Source organism: Cnephaeus nilssonii (genome assembly GCF_951640355.1).
Source record: "Cnephaeus nilssonii genome assembly, chromosome: 3".
NCBI lineage: Eukaryota > Metazoa > Chordata > Mammalia > Chiroptera > Vespertilionidae > Cnephaeus > Cnephaeus nilssonii.
In genome coordinates this window covers 17,757,387-17,784,327 of record NC_137074.1, presented here as the reverse complement: position 1 = coordinate 17,784,327, position 26,941 = coordinate 17,757,387, and the positions used below count along the sequence as shown (strand labels likewise).

Below are 26,941 nucleotides of genomic sequence, written 5' to 3'. Positions count from 1 at the left end.
GGCAGGTGTAAGGTGCCATTGTCATTTTAATTTGCATCTCTGATTATTAGAGACCTTGAACAAGTTTTCATATATCCCTTGGCCATTTGTATGTCCTCTTTGGAGAAGTGTCTATTCAGGTCTTCTGCCCATTTTAAAATTGAGTTGTTTGTCTTCTTTTTGTTGAGATATTTGAGTACCTGATATATTTTGGAAATGAACCCCTTATGAGATATGTAATTGGTAAATATGTTCTCCCATACAATGGATTCGCTTTTCATTTTGATGCTGTTTTTTTTTTTGTTTGTTGGTTTGTTTTTTTCTTTCCTTTTCTAACTTTCTTCCTTTTTTTTCTGTATGGAAGCTTTTTATTTTGAAGTAGTCCCATTTGTTTATTTTTCCTTTGCTTCTCTTACCTTAGGCCGTGTATCACTGAAAGTTCTGTTCCATGAGATAGCTGATATTTTGTTTCCTATGTTTTCTTCCAGGATTTTTATGGTTTCATGACTTACATTTAAGTCTTTTTTCCATATGAGTGTATTCTTGTGTATGGTTAAAGTTGGTGGTCTATTTTTATTTATTTATTTATTTATTTTTTGCATGTACCTGTCCAATTATCCCAACACCATTTATTGAAGAAACTGTCTTGATTCCATTGTATGCTCTTGCCTTCTTTGTCAAATATTAATTGAGCATAATGGCTTGGATTGATTTCTGAGTTCTTCATTCTGTTCCATTGATATACTGTATATGCCTGTTCTTGTGCCAGTACCAGTCTGATCTGATTACAGTGGCTTTGTAGTATTTATTATTAATATTAATAATATTAATACTAATAGTATTAATATTTCTGGTATTATGATCCCACCAACTTTATTATTCTTTTTCAAGATTGTTGGTCACTGCAGGTTGCCCCGGACCAAACCAGAGAGAGTCGGACCTGCATTACCACCATTTGTCCACCATCCAGAACTGAAATGTCAGTGCTGACATGTACACATAAGGAACTGTTGGACATTGAAATCGGGTCTCAAAAGAACTGTTGGCCCAAAAAGAAACTCACTTCAGACTGATTCATTTGCCTGTCAGCATAACCATTATTGCTTGTCTCATTTTCGGTTCTTATAAGTGTATTTCTAATAGCACAAGATCTCACTCATCTAGGGGAAATAATGAACAACATAGACTGATGAACAAGAACAGACCCAGAAACAAGGAGGCATGGATCAGACTGTCGGGCCTCAGAGGGAGGGTAAGGGAGAGTGGGGGTAAAGGGGAGAGATCAACCAAAGGACTTGTGTGCATGCATATGAGCTTAACCAGTGGTTAAGGACAACAGGGGGGTGGAGGCATGCATGGGGAGGGGAGTGGGATGGGAATGGGGGGATGAGGACAAATATGTAATACCTTAACCAATAAAGAAATTTAAAAAAATGTATAACAGCATTTCAATCAGCTAAAAGTTAATATTGGGATGAGGGCATGTGACAGGGGGTAAGGAAGGCTGGGGGAAGGTCTATGGGGGAAAAAAGGAATATATGTACTACTATATGTAATACTTTAAACAATAAAATAAAATTTAAAAATAAATTAAAAATAAATAAAATAAAATCGTTGAGAGATTTGTTAGAGTTTTTGAGTGGCTGTATTTATCAATATTCACCATTTTAGATATTGCAATTTAAAATATTTTAATATTTATGTATTCATTTAAAATAACAATAAATCATTACATATTAAAAAAAAAAAAGATTATTGGGTCTATTCCAGGTCTTTTTTGGTTCCATATAAATTTTTGGAGTATTTGTTCCAGAGCTATAAAATATGTTATTGATTTTGATAGGGATTACATTGAATCTGTAGATTGCTTTGGATAGTATGGACATTTTAATGATATTAATTCTACCAATTCATAAACATGGTATATTCTTCTACTTGTTTATAGCTTCCTCTATCTCTTTTATCAATGTCCTGTAGTTTTCTGAATACAAGGAACCTTGGTTTAGTTTATTCCTAAGTGTCTTAATTTTTTGTTGTTGTTGTTATAATGGTAAATGGGATTGCTTATATAGTTTCTCTTTCTGAGAGTTCTAGTATATAAAAATGCCATTGATTTCTGGGTGTTAATTTTGTATCCTGCTATGTTGCCAAATTCATTTGTTAAATCTAGTAGTTTTTTGGTGGTGTCTTTAGGGTGTCCTATTGTATCATTTTAAAAAATAAAATATTATAAACAATATCATGTCAATAAATTTAAAATCTTGAAAAAATAGATAAATCTAAAAAAACAAAAAGTCATCTAAGAATAAGTTTTAAACAAGCTGGATGTCAACATAACTATAAATGATATTTAATCGCAATTTTAATAACTTCCTACAATAAAAGCCACAGGCAAGATGTGTTCACTGTTGAATTCTTCAAACCACTGAAAGAAGAAAGAATGCCAGTCTTATACACACTTTTCAAAGAAGGAAAAAAATATAGATGGAGTATTTTACAAATCATTTTATGTGACCAGCAGACTTGAACCCCAAATTTGACAAGGCCAGTAAAAGAGAAGAAAGTAACAGATAAAAGTCTCCCATAAAAGCAAATACTAATTCTAAGCACAATGTTAGCACATAGAACCCAACTATATTATATGTATCACTAATGGAATTAACATTAATTATGCATATTGTTTTAACATTTGACAAGTGTGCTAATGGAAGTTCTTGAATAATAAAAACATGATAAGCTTAAAAGATGCAGAGAAAGCATTTAAATGAATTCAACATTGAATAATCCTATATAATAAAAGCATAGTGTGCAAATTGTCCCCTCGACTGGGAGGTTATCCAGGAGTTTGACCAGGGGTTGAGGCCAGCTGGGGGAAGGGAGGGAGGCCCTGGCTGGCGGCCAGCAGCCACTAGCGACCCTACCAGTGCACTAATTTTGTGCATTGGGCCTCTAGTAATAATTACAAATCCCTCGCCAAACAAACAATATAAAATAATTTCTCTAACTTCTTCAAAAGTACTTATGAGAAAGTTAGATCTAATATCATATCACATTTAATAGTAAAATATAAAATTATTTATTCCTAAAATCAAGAAAAAAAATAAGATCCCTCTCACCACCTCAACTAAACATTGTCCTAGAGATCTTTACCAATGCAGTAAGACAAGACAAGGAAATCAAAGTCATACATATTGGGGGGAAAAAAAGAAAGATAACTGCCTTTCTTAGAAGATGATATGATCGTGTAAGAAGAAATTTCTATGGAATTTATAAATCAGAGTTAATAAGTAAATTTAGCAGTCTTAATATATAAGGTCAATATTAAAATATCAAATATATTTCTTTATACCATAAGAAATACAGGACGATATAATTAAAACATTATGACCCATTCACAATAACAACGAAAAAATCAAATTCTTATAATTAAATCTAGCAAAAGACTTGTAAAACCTTGATGTTGTCAACTATAAAACACTGCTGAGAGAAGTTAGAAAAGAAATCAATTGAGATATACTCCATGTACATGAATTGGAAAATGCAACATTTTTAACATAAACATTGTCCTAAAAATAATCCATAAATGCAATGAAATATGACTTAAAAACTCAAAAAAAAATTTTTTCGGGAAAACTGACAAGCAGATTCCAAAGGCTATTGTTTGTTTGTTCTGTTTTTTTTTTTTTTGTTTTGTTTTGTTTTTGTGGAGGAGGGTGGCAGGGGTTGTTCTTTTACATTATTTTTTCTGTGTGTGTGTTTTGTTGGTTTGTTTGTTTTGTTTTTTTGCAAAGAACATAGAATAACCAAGACAATTTTTAAACAGAAGGAAGTTGAATATTTACTAAACCAGATTTTGAACTTAGGACAAAGATCAGTGAAGTTGAATAACAATAGAAAGTGTTAAAAATGAAGCATTCAGAGAGGAAAGAATAAAGAGTCTCAGTGACCCCTGGAAAATATCAAGCAGTTTAATATATGTAATTGAAGTTCCAGAAAGTGGTAGCAGTTATGTTATGGAAGTAGGGGGAGACAGATAAATTATCTGAAGTTAGAAAGGGTCACAATTTTTCTAAATCTGAATAAAACTATAAACTGAATGATTCAAGAAGATCAATAAATCCGAACAAAATAATAAAAATATAAATCACAGCAAAACACCTCATAAACAAATTGCTGGAAAAAAAATCTGGCAAAAAGCAAGTCTTCAAACCAACCAGAGAGAAAAAGGAACATTACTTACAGTAGGATCCTATCCTATCTAATAGAAGAGTAATATGCAAATTGACCATCACACCAAGACACAAATTGGCTGCCCCCATGTGGTCAAAGATGGCTGCCCCCATGTGGACACAATATGGCCACCACAGATGGCCACCACAAGATGGCCACCACAATATGGCCTGCAGGCGATGGCAGTTGTGGGAAGTTAGGGGTGACCAGGCCTGCAGGGGGGAGCAATGGGGGGGGGCAGGCCTGCAGGGGAGAGCATTTGGGGGAGGACAAGGCCTTCAGGGGAGGGCACTTGGGGGGGACCAGTCCTGTAGGGGAGGGCAGTTGTGGGCGATCAGGCTAGCAGGGAGGGCAGTTAGGGGTGACCAGGCCTGCAGGGAGGGCAGTTGTGGGGGCAGGCCTGTAGGGGAAGTCAGGTGGGGGGGCAGGCTTTCAGGGGAGAACTTTGGGTGGGACCCAGGCCTACAGGGGAAGGGAGTTGGGGGGGACCAGGCCTGCAGATAAGAGCAGTTGGGAGCCAGCAGTCCTGGATTTTGAGAGGGATGTCCGGCCACCCGCTCAGTGGGATCGGGCCTTAACAGGCGGTTGGAAATCCCTCAAGGGGTCCCAGATTGGAGAGGGTGCAGGCTGGGCTGAGGGACAGCACCCCCGACTCCATGCATGAATTTTGTGCACCGGGCCTCTAGTATAATATAATCCTATATAATAAAAAGTCAGAGGCATCGTGACCGAAACAACTAGAGACCAGACAACCACAGCCCCTTGTGGGCTGGCCCCATCCCCAAGCAAGTGGTTAGGGGCAATCAGGCAGGCAGGGAGAGTGGTTAGGGATGATCAGGTAGGCAGACCAGTGGTTAGGGTAATCAGGTAAGCAAGACGGCCCCTCGCTGGGCTGGCCCTGCCCCCAGCAAAGAAAGAGGGAGGCTCAGCCACCCAAGCCATCGCACCCCAGCCTGTCACCTACAGATGGAGGCCGCTGGTGGCAGGGGACAGGGGGACAGCACTGCACAGATGGCAAGCAGTGGCAGCGGCTGGGTATGGAGCCAGCTGCCTGCAGCTGGGGAAAGGAAAACCCCGATAGGCCCGGATCTCAGGCCAGGCCTAGGGACCCTCTTGTGTCAATTCAATATAATTAACACACAAATTAAAGGAGCAATGACTAAATTGAAAACAGCTCTAAATTTATCAATAGCCATGACATGTTCTCCAATATTTCTTCTTCTTTTTGAAGACAGTTTATATAATTATTTCAATGGTATGTTAACACCTTCTGTATATTGATTCCTGTTAGAAATGTGCACAATCCATTATCACTGATTCTGGTAATAAAAAGTGTGTGTTTCAATATAAAATTTGGCACCTGTCTAGCTAGGTCACAAGTAAGCTTTTCTTTACTTGGAGCTTCAGAGTTAGCTTATTCATATGGGAAATAAGTCACCCTGCCATTTTTTATACAATACAATTGTACATTTGGCAAACATTCCTTTTGTTTCACGAAAACCTTGAAGTGAATAGTATAATAAATCTTTGTAAAACTCTGTAATGCCTCAACAACAAGCATTTTTAAAGACCACAAGAGGATTAAAATCATTATATTTTATTTATTTCAATAGATTCATAAATTGGCAATGATTCACAACATTTCCACATATATACTAAAAATTTAGAAAAGAGTATCCATGGCACTTTTCAGAGTTATTTTCAGAAAGCTGAGCCAAACCCTTTCAGTAGAAACCACACAGGGGAGTGAAGCAGTAGGGAAACACGTTCTCTTGTTTTAAAATTCCATTAAGTCTTGAATCTTGCCTAACACACCTAGCTAGAGCACTTTCTGCGATGATAATTTTTTTCATGACTAGTTAAAATTATTTTTTGATGGATACAGAATATTCAAACATACCCATGTCATGAGTTCCATATTTTTGGTCACAAGTAGACATGTGTGTGTGTGTGTGTGTGTGTGTGTGTGTGTGTGCATGAATTTGGAGTATTTTGGAGAAAAAACATACCAAGAGTATTAATTGGGTAATGTCTCATATCACACAACTTATCTAAAACTAAATGATCTTGTGCTTTTCCAAATTTTTAATTAACTGATCTCTGGTATTATTACAAACATTTTGCATCATACATATAATTGTTTGGTGTCTTAATTTAAAATATTTCACTTTTCTGAACAATTATTTTAGCCTTCATCTCATAATTTTCTAACAAACACCATAATATATATGCCATATGTAAAACTACATGTATATGTATATGTAGTTTTATCACTATTTATTACCAACTCTCCATCTAAAAATGATTTTCTTTTTGGTGTCAGAATACAAACTATAGTTGGCCAAAGTTATAAACTTTGTGTCAGATCAAATTAAAAATAACTTTGTGTAAGATCACATTAAAATAATTTATAAATTATGCATAAACTACTATGTCCATTCATATTGTCCACTTTATTATTTTCACAATTTGTTTTATACAACAGACAAGTAGCCTATTGTTTTTCTCTGCTGCGGAAAATCTCAGCTGCCACTTGTTATAAAGTTTTTAATACACTTTCTTTCAGGCTTGTCTTTAAGTAGCTTTTTCAGGATCTGCACTAGCTTATGCATCTCTGCTTGACTGCATTCGTCTTATACATTTAATTTATCCATTAAAATGTGTCCAACTTATTTTTTCAAACTAGAAGAATGATTAAATTGTAAATAAAATAAATAAATATTTCAATGTAATTTCCAATTAAGATTTACAAAAATACCACAAATCCCCTGCGTTCTTCATGAAATATTCAAATACACACATTACAATGCTACATCAGTGTTCAAGAAACCATTTGTACTGAGTCAGCCTGTTGGCAGTGCCTAGATTGTGGTTTTTGTATAATACTGGAAATAGTCCACACAGCTGACACTACAATACAATGATAGCGAATATGATGCAACAGTTCAAGTAAAATGTAGTCCTATCTAAAAAAATAAAACTTATAGAAGTTTTAAATTAGGTTTTTATGTTTACATCAATGAGTCATTTTTAGTTAATTTTTTTCTATTATGTGAAGTAAGTGGAGGTCAGGGTTAAGGGTATTTTATATGAATATTCAAATGTTTAATCACCATTTAAAATACATATAATACTTTTGGAATGGAATTAGATTGGCAACCTTATCTCAACAATTGACTAAATATATGAATTGGTTTCTGGATTCTATTTTATTATCTATTTGCTTATCTGTATTGAAATGCCATACTATCTTGACTGGTAGCTTTATATTGCTTTGCAATCTATAAATCCTCCAAATTTGTTTCCTCAAAACAAAATAATGTTTTTTATATCAATTTTATTTCCATATATATTTTGTAATAAACATGTCATTTTCTTTAAAACAAACAGACACTACTCATTTCTTATAGCTATAATTTACAGCCTTAGTTTTTTGATTGTCTAATAGTTTTATTGTTGAGAAAAAGGTTTAAACAAAGACATCTGGCTTGTAAAATATCAGAGCTTCTACTGAAATGGATTTGTTCCTTGAAACAACCTTGTAGGCACTAACTAATATGACTTCTGTGCCAACTGTTTTTCAAAGTATTTGCTTCAATATAATGCCATCTACTACTATAAAATCCATTTCTTAATGTGATCAAGCCTATTTCTGCCCTAGGATACCAAAATTAATACCAGCGATCTCTTAGGCCTTTAGTAGCAAGAAAAAATATTTAAGAATATAGACATTTTCTAAGATAACAGATGTGAGTAAATAACACTTAGGATAAGAAATAGAGAATCCACTCAGTAACAAAGCAAACAAAAAACAAACAAACAAAAAATCCCAAAACAACAACAACAAATCACAATGGTTCAGAGGACCTTAGAAAGGTCACGGGTGATAAAGAGAAATTTAAACATAACCTTTTGATTCTCACTAATGTTTTATATTTGATGCTTACATATTTTTATAAACCACTGCTAAGATATTTACTATAGATTTTCACTTAGCCAACTCAGATACTGATTTTGTACTCTATGTACAATTTTCAATTCAGGAAAGGAAATTAGCCCATGGAATCCATCCTCAACGTGGTTATGGGTTACCCTAACTCCAGCATTCCGAAGTCGGGTGACATACATGATTCCCTCATCTCTTAAGACATCATATTGACAGGTGATTACATAGGTCAAGGGTAAGCTACGCAACTTGTTGTCATCAGCTAATAAGGGGGCTGCCCTCACATCTAGAAACCCTGAATACTTTCTAGCTAGCTCAGAAGGACCATGAGTTGGACTGCTATAAAAATGCCCTTTCTTAAAATTCTCTGGGAGCAAAGAACTCCAATTAACATACTTGAAGAGGTAGCTTGATTCCACTGGTACATGTTGATTGACCAACATGGCTTTTTCAAGTGATCTGTCTGTGGTAAAGTATTCACTCCAAAACCTGACCAGGAGTGATTTGGACAGAACTGGAAAATGTGAGTTTTCCCGTAAAGATGGTAAATCCATATCCAGAGTCTGAAGGGCAGGATAAATTAAAGACTGGATCTTGAGTTTGATCTTGACATCTGGATCATCTATGAGCTGAAAATTATTTAAAGTAAGTTGTTGAAATAATAATTTTCACTAATATTACACGTATATTTTTATTTATGAAGCTATGATAAATTCAAAATTTCAAAAAGATAGTCAGAAATAAGAAATATATCTCAAACAAATTGCCAATTTTTAATAATATACCTAAGATTCAGTATCTACACTTAAATACTATAAATATAAACAAACTAATTTGTACTACTCTCCTCATGGGTAGGGAAAAAGACTAATATGTGATTAGTCAGTCATAAATATCATGTTTCTCTGAAAAAAAAATGAAGAGTGTAATATTTTCCCCATTCTCTGGCATATTTTATGTTTATTTTGGATTTATTTCTTCTTAAGTGTTTGAAGCAAATTGCCAGTGAAGTTTCTTACTGGAACTATTGTTATTTATTATATATTTTGTGATTATAAAATGACAGGTTTTTATTTCTTACTAGCGTTCCCGTTGCAGGAAAAATCCTGCAATAGGGTTTCCTGCTGCACTCTACCTCGCCCTGCCTGCTCTCCTCCCTTGTCCCCCGCCCTGTCTTCTCTGCCAGCCAGCCTGCTTTTCCCTTCTCCCCTGGCCCCGCCTCCGCTCCTCCCTTCTCCCCTGGCCCCGCCTGCGCTCCTCCCTTCTCCCCCGCCCCGCCCTTTCCGCCAGCCTGCCTGCTTTTCTCCCTTCTCCCCCGCCCCGCCTCCGCTCCTCCCTTCTCCTCCCCCCTGGCTTGCTTGCTTCTCAGCAGCTTTGCTCCCTTCTGCAGCTCTTGGCTTCTTTCTAAGCTGTCTTGATATGCAAATTAGCCGTTATCTTTGTTGGGGTAATTTGCATACTCGTCCTGATTGGTTGGTGGGTGTGGCTTGGCTGGTGGGTGTGGCTTGGGTGTAGCGAAGGTGCAGTCAATTTGCATATTTGTCTATTATTAGATAGGATTGTGTATCTTTTGCATAATATATTTTTCTTATTTTTTAATTCAATTAAAATATTATTAGATGTTTTAATTTTAAAGTTGTTCAAATATTGCTTTAAAGAATTCCAATGTGCATTCTTAACATCAAAAACTATTTCATTTTTATGTCAAAAGGTCTGGAGAGTTGTCCCTTTCTTAATCCTGACATTTGTACCTAACTTTTGTTTTTCCTCATTTGTCTTTTCAGAGAATTAAAACTCTATTAGTCCTTTCAATGAATTAATTTTTTGCTTTTTGTTATGTTTACTCTGATCTTGTTTGAATATCATAATTTCTTTTCTTGTCATTATCTTCATTTTATTGACTTTATTTCTTAAGTCAGATGTTTCTTTCAGCCTTCCTTATTTTCTAACATATGCTTTTGAAAAAGTATAATTTTCTATAAATATAGTTCTAAATGTAGAGAACATATTAAAAAATGCATTATTTGAAATACTGACTCATAGGTTTTTAGTCTATTTTTTAAAATTTCCAAATTTCCATAGAGGCATATTTTATTTGTCTTTTCCTTGTTGATTTCCCACATTATTTCATTGTAGTAAAAGTCCAAATGTTGCACAATTTAAATTTTGTGATTTTTTTTTTGAGACTGGCTTTTTTATGGCCCAGAACTTGGTTGATTTTTAAAAATGATCACATGTACTTGCATATTTGCCTGTTTCACTGAATGAAATATATTGATTATTATTACACTCCTCTATACACTTATTATTTTTGCCCATTGTTCTCTTCATTGCTAAAAGTAGTATTATTAAACCTCTTGTTGTGGTCATAAACTTGTCTTTTCTCCTGTCATTCTTTTATGTATTTAATGCCATGTTATTAAAACCATGCAGATTTAATTTCATTTTCTTGGCCATTGAAACCTTTTCTGTAATGATGTGATCTTATTTATCTAGCAATTCTTTTAAATATGATTGCAGTGTGTACATTTTCCATCCATTTGCTTTCAAATGTTTTGCATACTTATTTTTTAATCTGATAATCTTAGTACTATAGCAAGATAATTTAAAACACAAATGGTTATAATTTCTAAAATAATTAGTTATGATTTACCACCTTATTTTGGGCATCTTCTTTTCCTTTTTTTTCTATTTTTTGCATTCTTTCAGATTTTTTGCATTCTTTTTTCTCTATTTTTTCCATTTTTTCTCTATTCTTTGCATTCTTTGATCTTTCAATAATTCTATTTTTTCCTGTAGCTGTTTATGTTATACACTGTTTTTATTCTTTAATTGATTACCCTAAACATTAAAATATATGTTCTTAACTTCTCAAAGACTAATTAGCTTGACAAAAGCCAATTCTAAGTCTTTATTTCTTCGTAGATGATAAAAAATAGCTTATAGGATTTAAAAGCTATCCTCTCCTTAACTTATAGTTTTTTTGTCATATTCTAATTCTGTATATCTTATTATTTTAAAATATTCAAGTTTATTAAGATTTACTCACATCTTACCACATTTTAGCTCTTTGCTTCTTCCTGCATATTAAAATTTAATCTGCATTTTCATTTCATCTGAAACACTTTACTTAAAGTAGTCTTAGAGTGTTCCATTAATAGCAAGTTCTCTTAGTTTTAGCTTATCTCAATGTTACTTTTTCCCTTTTATTCTTTTTTTTTTTAAATCTTTATTGATGAGAGTATTACAAATGTTTTCCTTTGTTTCCCCATTGCCCCATCCACCTGGTTCCAGGCCTTTACCACTGTATTGTCTGTGTCCTTAGGAAATGCATATATGTATATGAATTTTTTGGTTAATCTCTTCCTGCCCTCCCTCCCCCAACCCCTTTCCCTCTGAGACTCATTAGTCTGTTCTTTGTTTCCATGTCTCTGGTACAATTTTATTCATCAGTTTATTTTGTTCATTAGATTCCTTGTTTATTTTGATTTTTAGATGCAATTGTTGATAGATAAGTATTTATTTTTCTTCTTCTTCTTCTTCTTCTTCTTCTTCTTCTTCTTCTTCTTCTTCTTCTTCTTCTTCTCCTTCTTCTTCTTCTTTTCCTTTTTCTTCTCCTTCTTGCTTTTTCTTTAAGAATAACATTCAACATTTCATTTTATGCAATCCTTGTTTGGTGTTGATGAGCTCCTTTAGCTTTTTCTTATCTGTGAAGCTCTTTATCTGACCTTCAATTCTAAATGATAGCTTTACTGGGTAGAGTAATCTTGGTTATAGGTCCTTGCTATTCCCCACATTGAGTATTTCTTGCTCCTTCCTTCTGGCCTGAAAAGTTTCTGTTGAGTAATCAGCTGACAGTCATATGGGTACTCCCTTGTAGGTAACTAACTGTTTTTCTCTTGCTGCTTTTGAGATTATCTCTTTGTCTTTAGCCCTTGGCATTTTAGTGATGATGTGTCTTGGTGTGGCCTTATTTGGGTTCATCTTGATTGGTCTTCCTGGACTTATAAGTCTATTTCTTTCACCGGGTAGGGGAAGATTTCTGTCATTATTTCTTCAAATAGGTTTTCAATATCTTGCTCTCTCTCTTCTCCTTCTGGAGCTCCCATAAAGCAAATATTGGAATGCTTGAAGTTGTCCCAGAGGACCTTACACTACCTTCTTATTTTTGGATTCTTTTTTCTCTTCTGGTTGGGTGTTTTTTGCTTCCTCATATTCCAAATCATTGATTTGATTGTTGGAATCCTCTATTCTCCTGTTGAATCATGTATATTATTCTTTATTTCAGTTACCGAATGCTTAATTTTTGACTGGTTCTTTTTCATGTCTTTGAAATTCTTACTAAGATCCTTGAAATTCCCACTAAGTCCCTTGAAGCTTTTATTAAGATCCTTGAGAATCCATATAACTATTGTTTCAAACTCTCTATCTTATAGTTTGTTTGCTTCCATTTAATTTAGTTCCTTTTCTGGATATTTCTTCTGTTCTTTCATTTGTGATGTTTCTTTGTCTCCCCATTCTTGCTGCTTCCCTATGTTTCTATGTATTAGGTAGAGCTGCTATGTCTCCTGGAATTGGTAGAGTGGTCTTGTGTAGTAGATGTCCTGTAGGGTCCAGTGGCTCAGTCTCCCAAGTCATCTGAGTTGGGCACTCTTGGTGCACCCCTGTGTAGGCTGTGTGTACATAATTTTTGGTATCTTTTTACTTGTTGAAGACAAGATGATTATCCTAAAACTACCAGTAGCCCAAATTTATATACTTTAAAATGTGTATTAAAATAACCAATAAAAATAATAGCAAGGTTTGTTTTATAGCACAATAAATTTATGTGCAATATCAATGATTAGAATTAAATTTTAAACATTTATTTGTAAATACATTAGAATTTTTTTTCTCTACAGGAACATTGCTTCCAAGCCATCAGTGCCGAGTTAATTTCTTAGGTTAATAAAACCAGTATCTAAACTAATTTTACTCATAATCTATTAGACAATTATAATTAATTATTACCATATTAAATCAATAGTTAATAGGTATCCAGTTTTAGCTAAATGTCCTAGAAATAGTGTATTAATTGATGTATGAAAAATATAGTTCCTTCTGCAAATGAAGAGTATTTATGAACCTGCTAACTTTTTTGTCCATAGGCAACTTTATTATTCTGATAACAGTTTTCATGCATGTTTTAGCATACTCCTCTAAAGAATACTGAAATATTCTAATGCTATGGTCATGGTAATTAGTATCATTAATTGATTTCACAAATGCAATCCAGTAATATAACAAATACAGTGGTAGTTACCTGACAATACCAATTAGGTTTAAACCAATGATCTTGAAAGAGGATTTTATAACCTTATTTTTATAAATATGGCAGGAGGTAGGAATAGAGGCACTAGATATATTAATGTTCTCTGATATGATTTCTATGTATCTCTAATGTATTAATATAACATATTTGCATTAATATTTTAATGTTTGAAATAAATAAATTTAAGTGTAGTCTATTTTTAAAAATGAAACAAATCTAAGCAACATACCTGTTGAGTCACTGCTGCAGCTAAATTTCCTCCAGCACTGTCTCCAGAAATACCAATTCTTTTGGGATCTACACCATAGCCTTTAAGAATATCTTGGCGTAAGAACCACTTTAATGCATTATACACATCTTCAAATTGATTTGGAAAGTGGTATTTAGGTGCTAGTCTATAGCTGTGGGTAGAAAAACAATGGCCTTTAAGTCAATATTTATAATAAAAATGCATGTGTGTGTGTTTGTGTGCGTGTGTGTTTGTGTGTGAGTGCATACCCATTTGTGTGCATGCTATTGCCTCAAAATAAAAAGTAAATTTTTTTAACAAATATATTTTGAATTACAATGAATCTAAAGCCAGACTTAATCCTAATGATAATGCTGGATATGAAGATTTTCACAAATGTCATTCTTGCATGAGTAAAGGCCTGAATGCAAAACTTGTATTGGGTTTTAAGAAAAAAAAAATCCCAGATGATAACTAACTAAACTCCCAGAATGTTATTTTCAGGTATCCTTAAACTACGGCCCGCAGGCCATATGCTGGTGTTTTTGTGGTTTCGTTTTTTCACTTCAAAATAAGATATGTGCAGTGTGCATAGGAATTTGTTCATAGTTTTTTTTAAACTATAGTCTGGTCCTCCAATGGTCTGAGGGACAGTGAACTGGCCCCCTGTTTAAAAAGTTTGAGGACCCCTGGTTATTTTCTTTATAATCATTACACTTTATTACTAACCAATAGATATTCAACAAATCTTAGGAATTATTTTACGTCAACTTAATCTCATGATCAAGTTGCCATGCAGTCATTACTATTTTTTTTTCATTTTCTACTATTGATTATTGTTCTAAAATGCTTTTTAGAATAATCTGTGCCTGTATTCCCATGTTATCTAGTGACTACTTGTTTTGATGAAGGATTATACCATAAAATATACTATACTGCCCTAACAGGTTTGGCTTAGTGGATAGAGCGTCAGCCTGTGGACTCAAGAGTCCCAGGTTTGATTCTGGTCAAGAGCATGTATCTTGGTTGTGGGTACATCCCCAGAAGGGGGTGTGCAGGAGGCAGTGGTTCATGTTTCTCTCTCATCAATGTTTCTAACTCTCTATCCCTCTCCCTTTCTGTAAAAAATCAAAAAAACATATTTAAAAATATATATCTATACTAATTGCTTTAAACATACTTTATTATTATTTGATTTTCAAAATAACTCTCTGACATAGGAAATATTATATGATTTCCAGTTTACATATGAGAAAATGGAGTTAAAATGAGATTTAACTGTCACAGTCATTCAGTAAATTCTAGAACCAAATTTTGAGCCTGATTCTCTGACTCTGAAGCCCTCCTTATTCACTCTGCTAACTAAGAGTAGGTGGGAAATCCAACGAAGTTCATTTCTCAATAAAATTTAATATTGTAATTTTATTCTAACGATTTCTTTTTTAAAAATATATTTTACTGATTTTTTACAGAGAGGAGATAGAGTTAGAAACATTGATGAGAGAGAAACATCAACCAGCTGCCTCCTGCACACCTCTGACTGGGGATGTGCCCGCAACCAAGGTACTTGCCCTTGACTGGAATCAAACCTGGGACCCTTGAGTCTGCAGGCCGACACTCTATCCCCTAAGCCAAACTGGTTAAGGCTCTAACAATATCTTGATATCCTGTTTTTGATCCCCACTTGAGCCAGCTCTACAAATCTTTTCTCTCTGTCTCTTTTCTGGTCATGCCCAAGCTCACTTTTTCTGTTCTCACCATCTGATTTCCATTTGAAACACACCTAGCATAACTATGGAATCATCACAACACCTGAAAACATCTCACTATATAAGGCACCTGGCCCAAACCCAAACCAACCAACAGTGCTCTTACTTGGTTGAAATGACAACAGCATCAAGTCTATTAGCTGTTCGTCTTGACAGTATATCATAAGAATAATAAGCTGAAATAAAAGAAAAGAAAATCAGAGACTGACAAATAAATTGATGGACAATTTTTTTCCCCAGCAAAAAGCCTACTATGACATCTCATTCTTCATGAAAATGTTTTGGGAAAATATTTCTAATATTTCATCACAGCTACAGAACATGAATTCTCTTGCCCAGTGATCCTATTGCATGCACTTTGTCAGGTTTCTTGTTCTTCCCCACATTTTACACTGAATAATTTAACAATTTCCCTCTTTTCAAGATTAATCTGTGCTCTCTTCAATCAGCAGGTGTTAGGTGTTGAAAGAATAAACATAAATATAACTCCCTGACTTTCAGGAGGTCACAGCCTACTGGAGACAGGAGCTGGGAAGGTCAAGCATATAAGCTAAAAGCAATATACTAGTTGCTTTAATGGAGGGGTAGAGAGAGTGCTGTGTGGAATAGTATTAGATTTCATAGTAACTGCAAGAGCATGTTAAAGAAGAGTAAAAAGAAATAGGGAGAGCTGAGACCTGATTTTGGCATTCGTATTTCCTAGACAGATGAGAAGATATGTGTTTTCTGGAGTTATTTTGGCCATGTATATGGATTGGGTAGGGAGGAGTCACACATGTTTGCTATTGTGCTTGGAAAAGTGCTTCCTTTGGCACATAAGAAACATTTAAGAAAATAAAATAGGATTTTCCAGTAACAAGAGGAAGGAGAGATCATAAAGTAGTTATGGGAAATATCAGCATATAAAGTTGTCACAAAAGTTACATCCTGTGGACCATAAAAAGAGGAGTAGACATTCTCTTATGATGTTGCCAAAGTTGGTTGCTTAATATTCTTTTTTTTTTAAAGATATATTTTATTGATTTTTTACAGAGAGGAGGGGAGAGGGATAGAGAGTTAGAAACATCGATGAGAGAGGAACATTGATCAGCTGCCTCATGCACACCTCCTCCTGGGGATGTATCTGCAACCAAGTTACATGCCCTTGACCGGAATCGAACCTGGGACCTTTCAGTCTCCAGGCCGACGCTCTATCCACTGAGCCAAACCGGTCAGGGCAGGTGCTGAATATTCTTAAAATGTAAAATACACACTAAATTTTGAACTATTATTTAACATTTACTATACAAAGTCATGCTTGTATTTTGAATTAGGACACATATTTTTATAGTTTTATTTAATATTGAAAACATAACAGAGAAAGTTATGTTCCTCCCCGTGTGTGATATCAACACTCCCCTTTGTAAGGAGTCCAGTTCCCTCCAACATCCTGTAGGTCAGGCAAACAGCATCCTGTCCTCCTGTGCCTTCTCCCACATTTCAACACACTTCTATTTACTGCTATCTTTCTCTTTTCTTTTTGAAAATATATTTTTGATTTTTACAGAGAGGAAGGGGTAGGAATAGAGAGTTAGAAACATTGAGAGAGAAACACTGATCAGCTGCCTCCTGCATGCCCCCTACTGGGTATCGAACCTGTAACCAAGGTACATTCCCTTGAAAAGAATCAAGACGGGGACCCTTCGATCTAGGACCCTTGCTCTATCTACTGAGCCAAACTGATTAGGGCTATTTATTGCTATCTTTACCTTCAGCTTATAAACATGTTCATAGACCTTCCATATATAAATATAATATGTATTTAAACATAAATATATAAGACTAGAGGCCTGGTGCATGAATTTTCTGCATTGGCGGGTGTGTCCCTCAGCCCGGCCTGCACCCTCTCCAATCTGGGACCCCTCGAAGGATGTCCTCTTGCTGGTTTACAGGGATTGGGCCTAAACTGGCAGTTCAGGATATCCCTCTCGCAATCTGGGACTGCTGGCTCCTAACTCCTTACCTGTCTGCCTGCCTGCCTGATTGCCCCTAACCACTCTGCCTGCTGGCCTGCTCGCCCCCAACTGCTCCCGGCCACTGGCTTGCTTGCTCCAAAATGCCACCCCCGCCAGCCTGATCACCCCCAACTGCCCCCTGTGGCAGTGTGCTCACCCCCAACTGCCCTCCTGCCTGCTGGCCTGATTGTCCCCACCTTCCCTCTCCACTAGCCTGCTTGCCCCAACTGCCCCCCTGCTGGACTGCTCACTCCAAACTGCCCCTCACTGTCCTGATCACCTCCAACTGACCCCCACTGATGGCGTGCTTGCCCCCAACTGGCCCTCCTGCTGGTCTGCTTACCCTCAACGGCCCCACGCCCCACCTGGCTGATTACCCACAACTGCCATCCCATCCTGGCCTGATCACCCACAACTGCCCTCCCCTATTGGCCTCTAACCGCCTCTAGCTTGGCCCCGCCACCATGGCTTTGTCCAGAAGAACATCCAGAAGGTCTCCTGGAAGGTCTCCCAGTCTAATTAGCATATTACCCTTTTATTAGTATAGATAGAGGCCTGGTGCATGGGTCGGGGCTGGCTCGTTTGCCCTGAAGGGTGTCCTGGATCAGGGTGTGGGCTCTCTTAGGGCATGGGGCGGCCTGAGCAAGGGGCCTGTGGTCGATTTCAGGCTGGCCACACCTCCTATAGGGTGGGGGTCCAAGCTGGGGTTGCCTGGCCAGCCTGGGTGAGGGGCTGATGGCGGTTTTCAAGCTGGCCAAGACCCCCAGTGGGGACCCTCACCCCATGTGGGTATGGCCAGCCTAGGAGAGGGGCTGATGGCCGTTTTCAGACTGGCCACAGCCCCTTCAGGGTGTGGGGGGGGTCCTGCTGGGGTGCCTGGCCAGCCTGGGTGAGGGAGTGAGGGCTGTTTTTAGGCTGGCCACAACCCCTTTAGGGTGGGGGTCCCCACTGGGGTGCCTGGCCAGCCTGGGTGAGACAAGCCCCCCAGTGGGGATCCTCACTCCATGGGGGTGTGGCCAGCCTGGGTGGGGGTTCCCACTGGGATACCTGGCCAGCCTAGGTGAGGGGCTGATGGCTATTTGTATGCTGGCCAAGCCCCCCAGTGGGGATCTTCACCACATGGGAGTGTGGCCAGCCTGGGTGAGCTGGCCATGCCCCTGGTGATCCAGGCTCCCAGCTCCTCCTTTTTTTCTTTTATTTTTTATTTTTCAGTGCCTCCTTGAGTGGAGACCAGGGCCAGCTGGAAGCAGGTATCTGGGATTTATTTATCTTCTATAATTGAAACTTTGTAGCCTTGTGTGGAGGCCAGGGATGGCCAGGGTGGGCAGGAAGCTTGGCTTCCTCCATCGCCGGGGGCAACCCAAGGCTTCTGCTTGCTCCAGCTCCATGGCCACTGACTTCTTTGTTGGGATAATTTGCATACTTGATCCTGATTGGCTGGTGGGTGTAGCAAAGTGATGGTCAATTTACATCATTCTCTTTTATTAGTATAGATATAACCTTTATATAGGATATAAAATTTATATTGCATTTAATAAAATGATATATTTTAGATATATTTGTAGAAATATAGGAAGTACATAAAATAAATTAAAATGTGCATTTTAATTTTTGTTAAGCCTCAAGCAAGTATATATTTTTTTTACTGATTTTAGAGATAGGGGAAGAGGAAGAAAGAGAGAAAGAGTGAGAGTAAAGGGAAGAGAGGGAGAAACATTAATATATGAGAGAAACATTGATTCCTCGCCTTCCATATGGGTTCCTAGCAGGGGTCAAAGCCATAACCTGGGTATGAGCCCTGACAAGGAATTGTGCACGAGAAGACCTTCCAAACAACTGAGCCACACTTGCCAGGGCTGTACATATATTTTACATAAAATAAAAATAAAGTACACTTACTCAACCCTGTGCTTCTTTTCTATCTGAGACCTCATCTTTCCTAAATTTAAAAGACTTCTGTCACCATCTCCATTTCTTCACTTCTCCTCCACTCTTCAACTCATTTAATTTTGGTCTTCATTACAACATTCCATCATATTTGCAATTAACAATCTTAATAATAAATTTCTACGTTCATGAAAGTTTTTCTCCTTACCTGAGATTTGCTACAGCTTTGAATATTTATTTCCTTTAAGAAATAAATTCAAAATAATTTTTTAAACTAACATAATTCCAAGTAAAGAAATTTCAGACAGCTGAGGTATTTTGTTATCTGTGATAATGTTTACCAGAAACGTCAGAGAAAATATATAAATAAAATATATGCTATATGATAAAATAAATGTGCAACAAAGGGTACCTACCAGCACTTCCCAAACACCAACCACCACCATGAATGTAAAATAAGCCCCTTCTTAGCGCCTCTGACTTGCGCTTTGGTATATATACACGGACAGGAACATTGCTGAAGGTTGTGTCCATCACAGTGACAGTTTCATCAGATGTGGGTGGGACATCTTGAAAGCTCATGAGAAACATTACAGTGTTAATGAAATGGTTGATTCCCAGGAGTTCACCAACCAGGGCCTAAAAGGAAAGAAAGAAAACAAATACCATCCCAGGTTACAAACAGCAAGTGCCAGTTTTGTTTATGAACACAGAAGTATGCACAGATGCCACACCTGAATCTGAATGACACAGAAATATTTGAGATTCAGAATCTTTACCATAATAGTTCCCTCCGATTAAAAAAAAAAAAGATATTTAAAGAATTCTTGAGATATTACAACTTGAAAGGATCTAGGCTTCAGGTTATTATGAGCTTTGAAGTAAGTTTTAAAAATATAAGTTCAGAGAGGAAAGAAAAGGGAGAAAGAGATAGAAATATCAATGATGAGAGAGAATCATTGATAACCTGCCTCCTGCATGCCCCACAATGGCGATCAGGCTGGTAACCTGGGCATTTTCTCTAACCAGGAATCGAACTGTGACCTCGTGGTTCATAGGTTGACACTCAACCACTGAGCCATACCAGCCAGGCTGAAATGACATCGATGCTTCTTACTTTGAGTACACAGATAAACAATGTACATTCTCTACTCTAAATAAGCTCAGAGTCAAGTGGGAGGAATGGATACATAAGCAATTATGAAACAACATAGCTGCCCGTGTGAGACATGTACAAAGAACTTTGGCAAAAGTCACTAGATAGGTAAACTACTTGCCTGGTCATGAGACCTGAGGGAGAAGGTTTCAAACAGTATGTGAACTCTGCTATGAGTACAGAGAGGGACATCTGGCTGAACAAAGGAGAAAATCTCTTTCTAGGCCAGAGGAACAGAGACACTACTATTACAATTAGAGAAATTCGGGTAGTTTAGTAAAGCTACAAGGTCAGTCCACATCGGGATGCATGAAATAAACGGGGTCCCAGAACGTGAGTGTGAGCCAATCATGAAAGACCTATCACGCTGGGATTCCAAATATCAAAAAGATGATGATTTCACTCCTAATTTTGAAACATGCAGACTATGGGCCAGGGTCCAGTGGAAGGGTATTGTTTCCCCAACCCAGCTGCATCTCCCAGCCCACGAATGCTACACCCAAGTTGATGTTTAAGTGCAAACAAATACATCTCCTTACTGTTGCCTGGCAGCTGTCCCAAAGGGACTGTAGAAGTTAGACTCACAGAAAACAGAAAAGCACACACCTTCAAGAAATGGCTGTCCTCATGCTGTAATTGCCACCAGAGGAGTAGAATTCATGCAGATGAGAGTGAAATGCAAATGCTTAGTCTGCCTGACAAGCCTTAGGAGACTGGCTACTCCAGCTATAAGTCAGTTCTAGGCCTTTTCCACATTGCGGGTACCTCCCTTCCCCCCCCCCCCCCCCCCCCACACACACACAGAGACAACTCCACATGCTGACCAGGCCCCAGCATGGGGGTGTCTTCTACCTGCTCCTCTCTGCAGAGACAGAAGGCGTGGAGACTCCTACCCCCAGTGGACCATCATCTGTGCTCTTTATCTCTGCAGTGTTACATTATGTTTCCCCATGTTGCCCAGTGTGAGTTTTGTACAAGCACTCCAACCAATTAACAGTGAGATTTTGAAGAAATCACATAAATATTAGGCTGATTTTAATTGGTAACACAGAAAGTTGAGATGCAGGTCATAGCATTTACTTAATTTTAGGAAATAAATTTAAAATTTCTACAACCTATGACGTAGAGGAGGTATCAATAGGTATCCCACAAAAGTAGTTTATGCCAATTTAGTTGGCCTTCTGTCTTTAAACCAAAGTTAAGTACAGATAATTCAAGACCATCTTTCAAAACATTTATCACTGGACTGAAGTCATTTATCCTGAAAGAATAAGACTGTTTCAAATATTTTTTTAAATGACAGCAAATGGTACTAAGTTATGCAATTTAAGGACAGGAATTTAGTTATGAAAAAAATTGCAATGTTGTATAAGAAAGTACAAAGTATGAAATTTTTAATGTGACTTTATAATTGCACAAGTTTTTAGATTTTACTAAAAAGTATGATAAACATAAAACTGAAGACTGAAAAGCCATCAGTGTAGGCTAAAACTATCGTCCAGTGTCTCTGCAGTCTGAAATGAGCAATTAAGGTTATTAAAGTTTCTTTGACTCTTCCCTTTAGTGAAGTTTGGTGAATTAGAGCAGTAGATTAATATCTCAGACCAGCGTACTCTCTTTATACTGACTCTAAAACCCAAAAGCAATTGTTGACATAAATTTGCAATATCGAATGATAAAGAGTGAAAATTTTGAGCAACTCTGGAATTTCTATGCCTCTGTGTATGGACAAAATCATTTCTTATACCTTAGTCATACAAAGATCTATCAGCTGAGGAAATAAATAACAGTTGAATTTCTGATGATCAAAGCTGAGAAATAGTGCCTATGTTACATATTGCACTGATTCAAAGCTACATTATATGCCAAAAGAGATTGTTAAAATACCTTAAAAAGGGGTCGGGGCAAGGAAAGAGATAAAAAGCTAAGAGTTTTATTAGTCAGGCTAATTGTCCTTGAATTATCTTTTTTTTTTTCCTTCTACAGGAAAATTGCTATGGAGATAATGAAAGAAGATAATGAATGGTTTCATTTCTAGGTAATCACCTTCACTCAGAAAGAACCATAGGTCTTTGAGGACCAGCCATGGTGGGCAGCTAGCCTGCCAGTTGCCTGATCACCTCAGCAGCTACCACCTACTGGACATCACACATCTCCCTGGCCGTTACCAGTGACCTGTTTCCAAATATCTCAGTAAGAATTCATTTTCATGTCCGAATACAAGATGATTGCATAGCATTCTGTAACTAACTGGAGTATTGATCAGTCCTACCATTTCTGTAGTTCATGCTTTAACATGCTTCCTTCTGGCTGTGTTCATGCCATGAAACTCACAAGAAGACTTTTTGTTTTTCTCAGCCGACACATTTTGTCCTTTAATATTTAAAATCTAAACTACTTGACCATTTCCTTCATTTTCATTCTGTTAGTGGTCAGCCTTAAGGAATAGTTAAAATATAAGAAAGACTTTAAAATCAGCAAACTTATAGAGCAAAACGTCCAAGACAGTAGAAGTTGTTAAAAGTAATACAACAGGTATTTTCTCCTGATTAAACTGTTAGATATTGAGTCAATAAAATTCTATACTTACCACATTTAATATAGTTTTTAATATGAGGTTAAACCCAGTTAGTTTCCATGGCTCCTCAATGTTATCTGGGAGAGGTGTATAAACATAATATGCCGTGAAAATGCCCACTAATAGGAGCATAATAGTCTTTCTTCCCATCCTGTTTCCCGTCTGCTCTCCTTGGCCGCACAGCAAATACACTTTGAAATATTCAGAGACAGAACTTTCATAACCAGGTTTAGACCTATTATAAAGTGTTACTAAACTTCCTGAACACAAACTCCACTGCTCCTTGTGTCGTTTCATTGGCTATTCAGAAATAAACAGTAGGAGGACAAAGATCACTGTAAACATATAGCACTCACTGTTTGCAAGTTTTGTCTTGTCCAACCTCCTTACTGGGTGGCATGGTAGTCAAGCAAACAGTTTATTGCATATTATGAGGTGAAGAATACTTGCATTATTTTTTTAAAGGCCTGAGGAAAATTCAACAAACCCAGTATATGATTCAAATATCACATCTCAGAGAGAAAAGAAACAAATCTTTAGAAAGTTTTGAGAGCTTTTACAAAGCAAGATGAATATGTTCACTTAAATTTTATAGGATTATGATATTTGACTAGAGGCCCGGTGCACAATATTTGTGCACGGGGTAGGGGGTGTCCCTCAGCCCAGCCTGCACCCTCTTCAATCTGGGACATCCCTCTCACAATCCACGACTACTGGCTCCCAATTGCTCGCCTGCCTGCCTTCCTGATTGCCCCTAATCACTTCTGCCTGCCAGCCTGATCACTCCCTAACCATTCCCCTGCCAGACTGATTGATGTCTAACTGCTCCCCTGACATCCTGTTTGTCCCCAACTTTACTCCTCTTCAGGCCTGGTCACCCTCAACTGCCCTCCCCTGCTGGCCATCTTGTGTGGCCATCTTGTGTTCACATGGGGGCAGGATCTTTGACAAAATTGGGCAGCCATCTTGTGTGTTGGAGTGATGGTCAATCTGCATATTACTCTTTTTTTAGATAGGATAGAGGCCTGGTGCATGCGTGGGGGCCAGCTGGTTTGCCCTGAAGGGTGTCCTGGTTCATGGTGGGGGTTCCCTTGGGGTTTGGGGCAGTCTGGGTGAGGGGCCTGTGGTGGTTTGCAGGCCGCCCCGCCCACTGGCATCCCAAGCGGAGGCCCTGGTATCTGGGATTTATTTATCTTCTACAATTAAAACTTTGTAGCCTGGAGCGGACCCAAACTTTCTGTTCGCTCCATGGTGGCAGTCATTTCTGTTTGAATTTATTTATCTTCTATAATTGAAATTTTGTAGCCTTAAGCAGAGGCCTGGGCCAGCTAGGGTGTGTGGAAAGCTTGGCTTCCTCCATCGCCAGGGAAACCCAGCCTTCCTCCTGCTCTCTCTGTGGCCGTAGCCATCTTGGTTGGGTTAATTTCAATACTCCCTCCTGATTGGCTGGGCATGGCTTGTGGTTATAGCAGAGTGATGGTTAATTTGATATTACTCTTTTCTTAGATAGGATTGTCTTGCTACAATTTTAAATGTCACTAAGTAATACTAATTATGTTAAAATTATGCCACAATCATGAAGATAGCTAACAATTTTTGAGCACTTAATTCTGTATCCAAGTCAGTACACCAAAACTTTACATTTTATTTAGTCCTCAGTAGCATTATTATCATGTGAGAGAGCAGTAAACAGATGGAGGGAAGTTCAGAAAGTTGTACAAGCTCATTCAGCAGTATGGAGTGAAGCCAGTTCCGCCCTCCATGAGTCCCTTACACTGAAACCTCACTTGACCCAGTTCATCAATTAGTGTCAGGTCATAGATAAGCAACTGAGATTAAGATGAAGTAATTTGCTAAGATCATACTAAACCAAGTGACAGTGTTGGAGACACTAATTGTTCACTGAATATCCATGTGCCCCTATAATTTTTAGGTCCCTTCTCTAGCAGTTAAGTAAGGTTATGGGTTCCTAGCTAGCCAAAGGGATCAGACAGAAGAGGTTAGAATCCACAGAACCTGGAAAATTTCTTTTGAGTTGGTGGCATCACAAAATATAGGATTTGAACAGGCAATCTTTCGGTGCATAGGATGATGCTCATCCAACTGAGCCACACTGGCGAGGGCAGTCTAGGCGATGTTAAAAGATAATTTTGCTGAATATATGATTTTAGTTGTCCTTTTCTCAAATCCTTTAACTATGTCATTCTGTGACCTTGTAGCTTGTCTAGTTTCTGAGAATTTTGCTCTTCAGTGAAGTTTTGTATCTCTGTATATACTGTATTTTATTCCCTGTGGCTTCTTTCAATAATTGTTTTTCAGCAACTTGGTTGTGATGTATGTACCTTTTTATAATTTCTTCCTGTTTATCTTCAGGTTTGTTGATCTTTGGGATCAGTGACTGCACAGTTTTCAAAAAATTTTTTGGGGAAAAAAGGTTGTATTGAGCTCAGACAACTACCTACCCTTTTTGGATTGTGGAATTGGTTTAGCTTACAGCTCCCATTTATTTGCTGGCCTCATGGAGTTATGTCCCCCCTTACATGGCACATTGTTCAGCTGGTCTAGGATGGCCTGAGATATTTTTCTCAAGCTCTTTTTTTATATAACATTTTATCCTGTCCAGAGCTCTACATTATGGCTTCCAGTTGCCTCAGTCTCCCGAAGGTCCTTTTCTACCTCCTCAATTCTGATTAATTACCCAAACAATGATCTGTAAGTTTCCTCCAGGCAGAAGGCTGACACAATTGTTGGACTGACCTTGTTCTTTACTCTTCTCTCCCCTAAGGGTATTTGCCATTATGCCAGATATGAAAACAGGTGTTCCAATCATTGTTTAGAAAGAGAAGTTGTCTGTTTTCACCAAGGCCAGAAGTGAAACTCAAATTACTTCATTTCTTAAATGAACATGCATTAATAATTGACATTTTATTGTATAGTTTTATGGTTGTTAACACATGGGTACATTTGTGAAACTACTATGCAGTCAGGATACAGAACACATCCACCGTCTCCAAAACTCCTACTTTCTGAACTTTTGCAGTTGTATCCTTTCTCCAAACTTCACCACTAGCAACCATTAGCCTATTCTCCATCATGATAGTTTTTTCATGTAATATAACTGAAATCATACAATGTATACTATATTGAGACTGGATTCTTATACTTAGCATAACCCCTTTGAGATATGTTGAAGGGTTTAGTATGTCTAATTGGCTTTTTTAGAAAACAAATGATCTTAACTAAAAAAGGTCTGGCTTTTATTGTATTCACATCAGTTCAATGTCTTCCTCAGAGTAAATGACAGGACTGTTTGTACAGCAAGTACTATGTACAAATATTATACAGTAAAGGCATATGGGATGGCTTTGTTCAGCAAGTCCCAGCAAACAAGTTATTTGACTTTGCATAACTATTGGTTGATAGTATGAACACAATGTGATAGATATTTTGATCTGCAAAATATAACACGAATAATATTTTTTTTGTCAAATTGCTGATTAAACATGCAATTTCCACTGCTATGTCTCATTGTATAAGCTCTTACTCAGAACATTTCCATTATTTGTACATCATGTAGTTTGTCCTTGACTAAAGACTGAAAATCCTTCTCTCTTTCAGCTGAAGGCCAGTAGTGCTAAAACTATATTTTGTTCAAAAACCAGAAAGATGTGACAACATTATGTTCTTGTAATTATGGAATCACTCATATACTCATCATAAGATTTAAAACCACTTGATAAGAAAATAAATAAAATATTATCATGAAAGCACTCCTCATTAATCCATTGCTGTAAAACTTTAGAAAGTTGAAAAGTTAGTTGTTCAGTTGTTTCTGCATCTCTCCATATAGGATATACTGTAT

General features: G+C 37.3%; 1 protein-coding gene across 1 annotated transcript; it reads right to left on the bottom strand.

The window, feature by feature from the left end:
- Window positions 1–8,187: 8,187 nt before the first annotated feature.
- Window positions 8,188–23,229, bottom strand: LOC307097329 (arylacetamide deacetylase-like; the record flags this gene model as incomplete). The annotated part of the gene is made up of 5 exons (XM_079767328.1): window positions 8,188–8,784; window positions 13,696–13,867; window positions 15,571–15,640; window positions 19,762–19,984; window positions 23,092–23,229. 5 exons carry the CDS (start codon window positions 23,227–23,229, stop codon window positions 8,188–8,190), a joined length of 1,200 nt encoding a protein of 399 aa, XP_079623454.1.
- Between the last annotated feature and the right edge of the window lie 3,712 nt (window positions 23,230–26,941).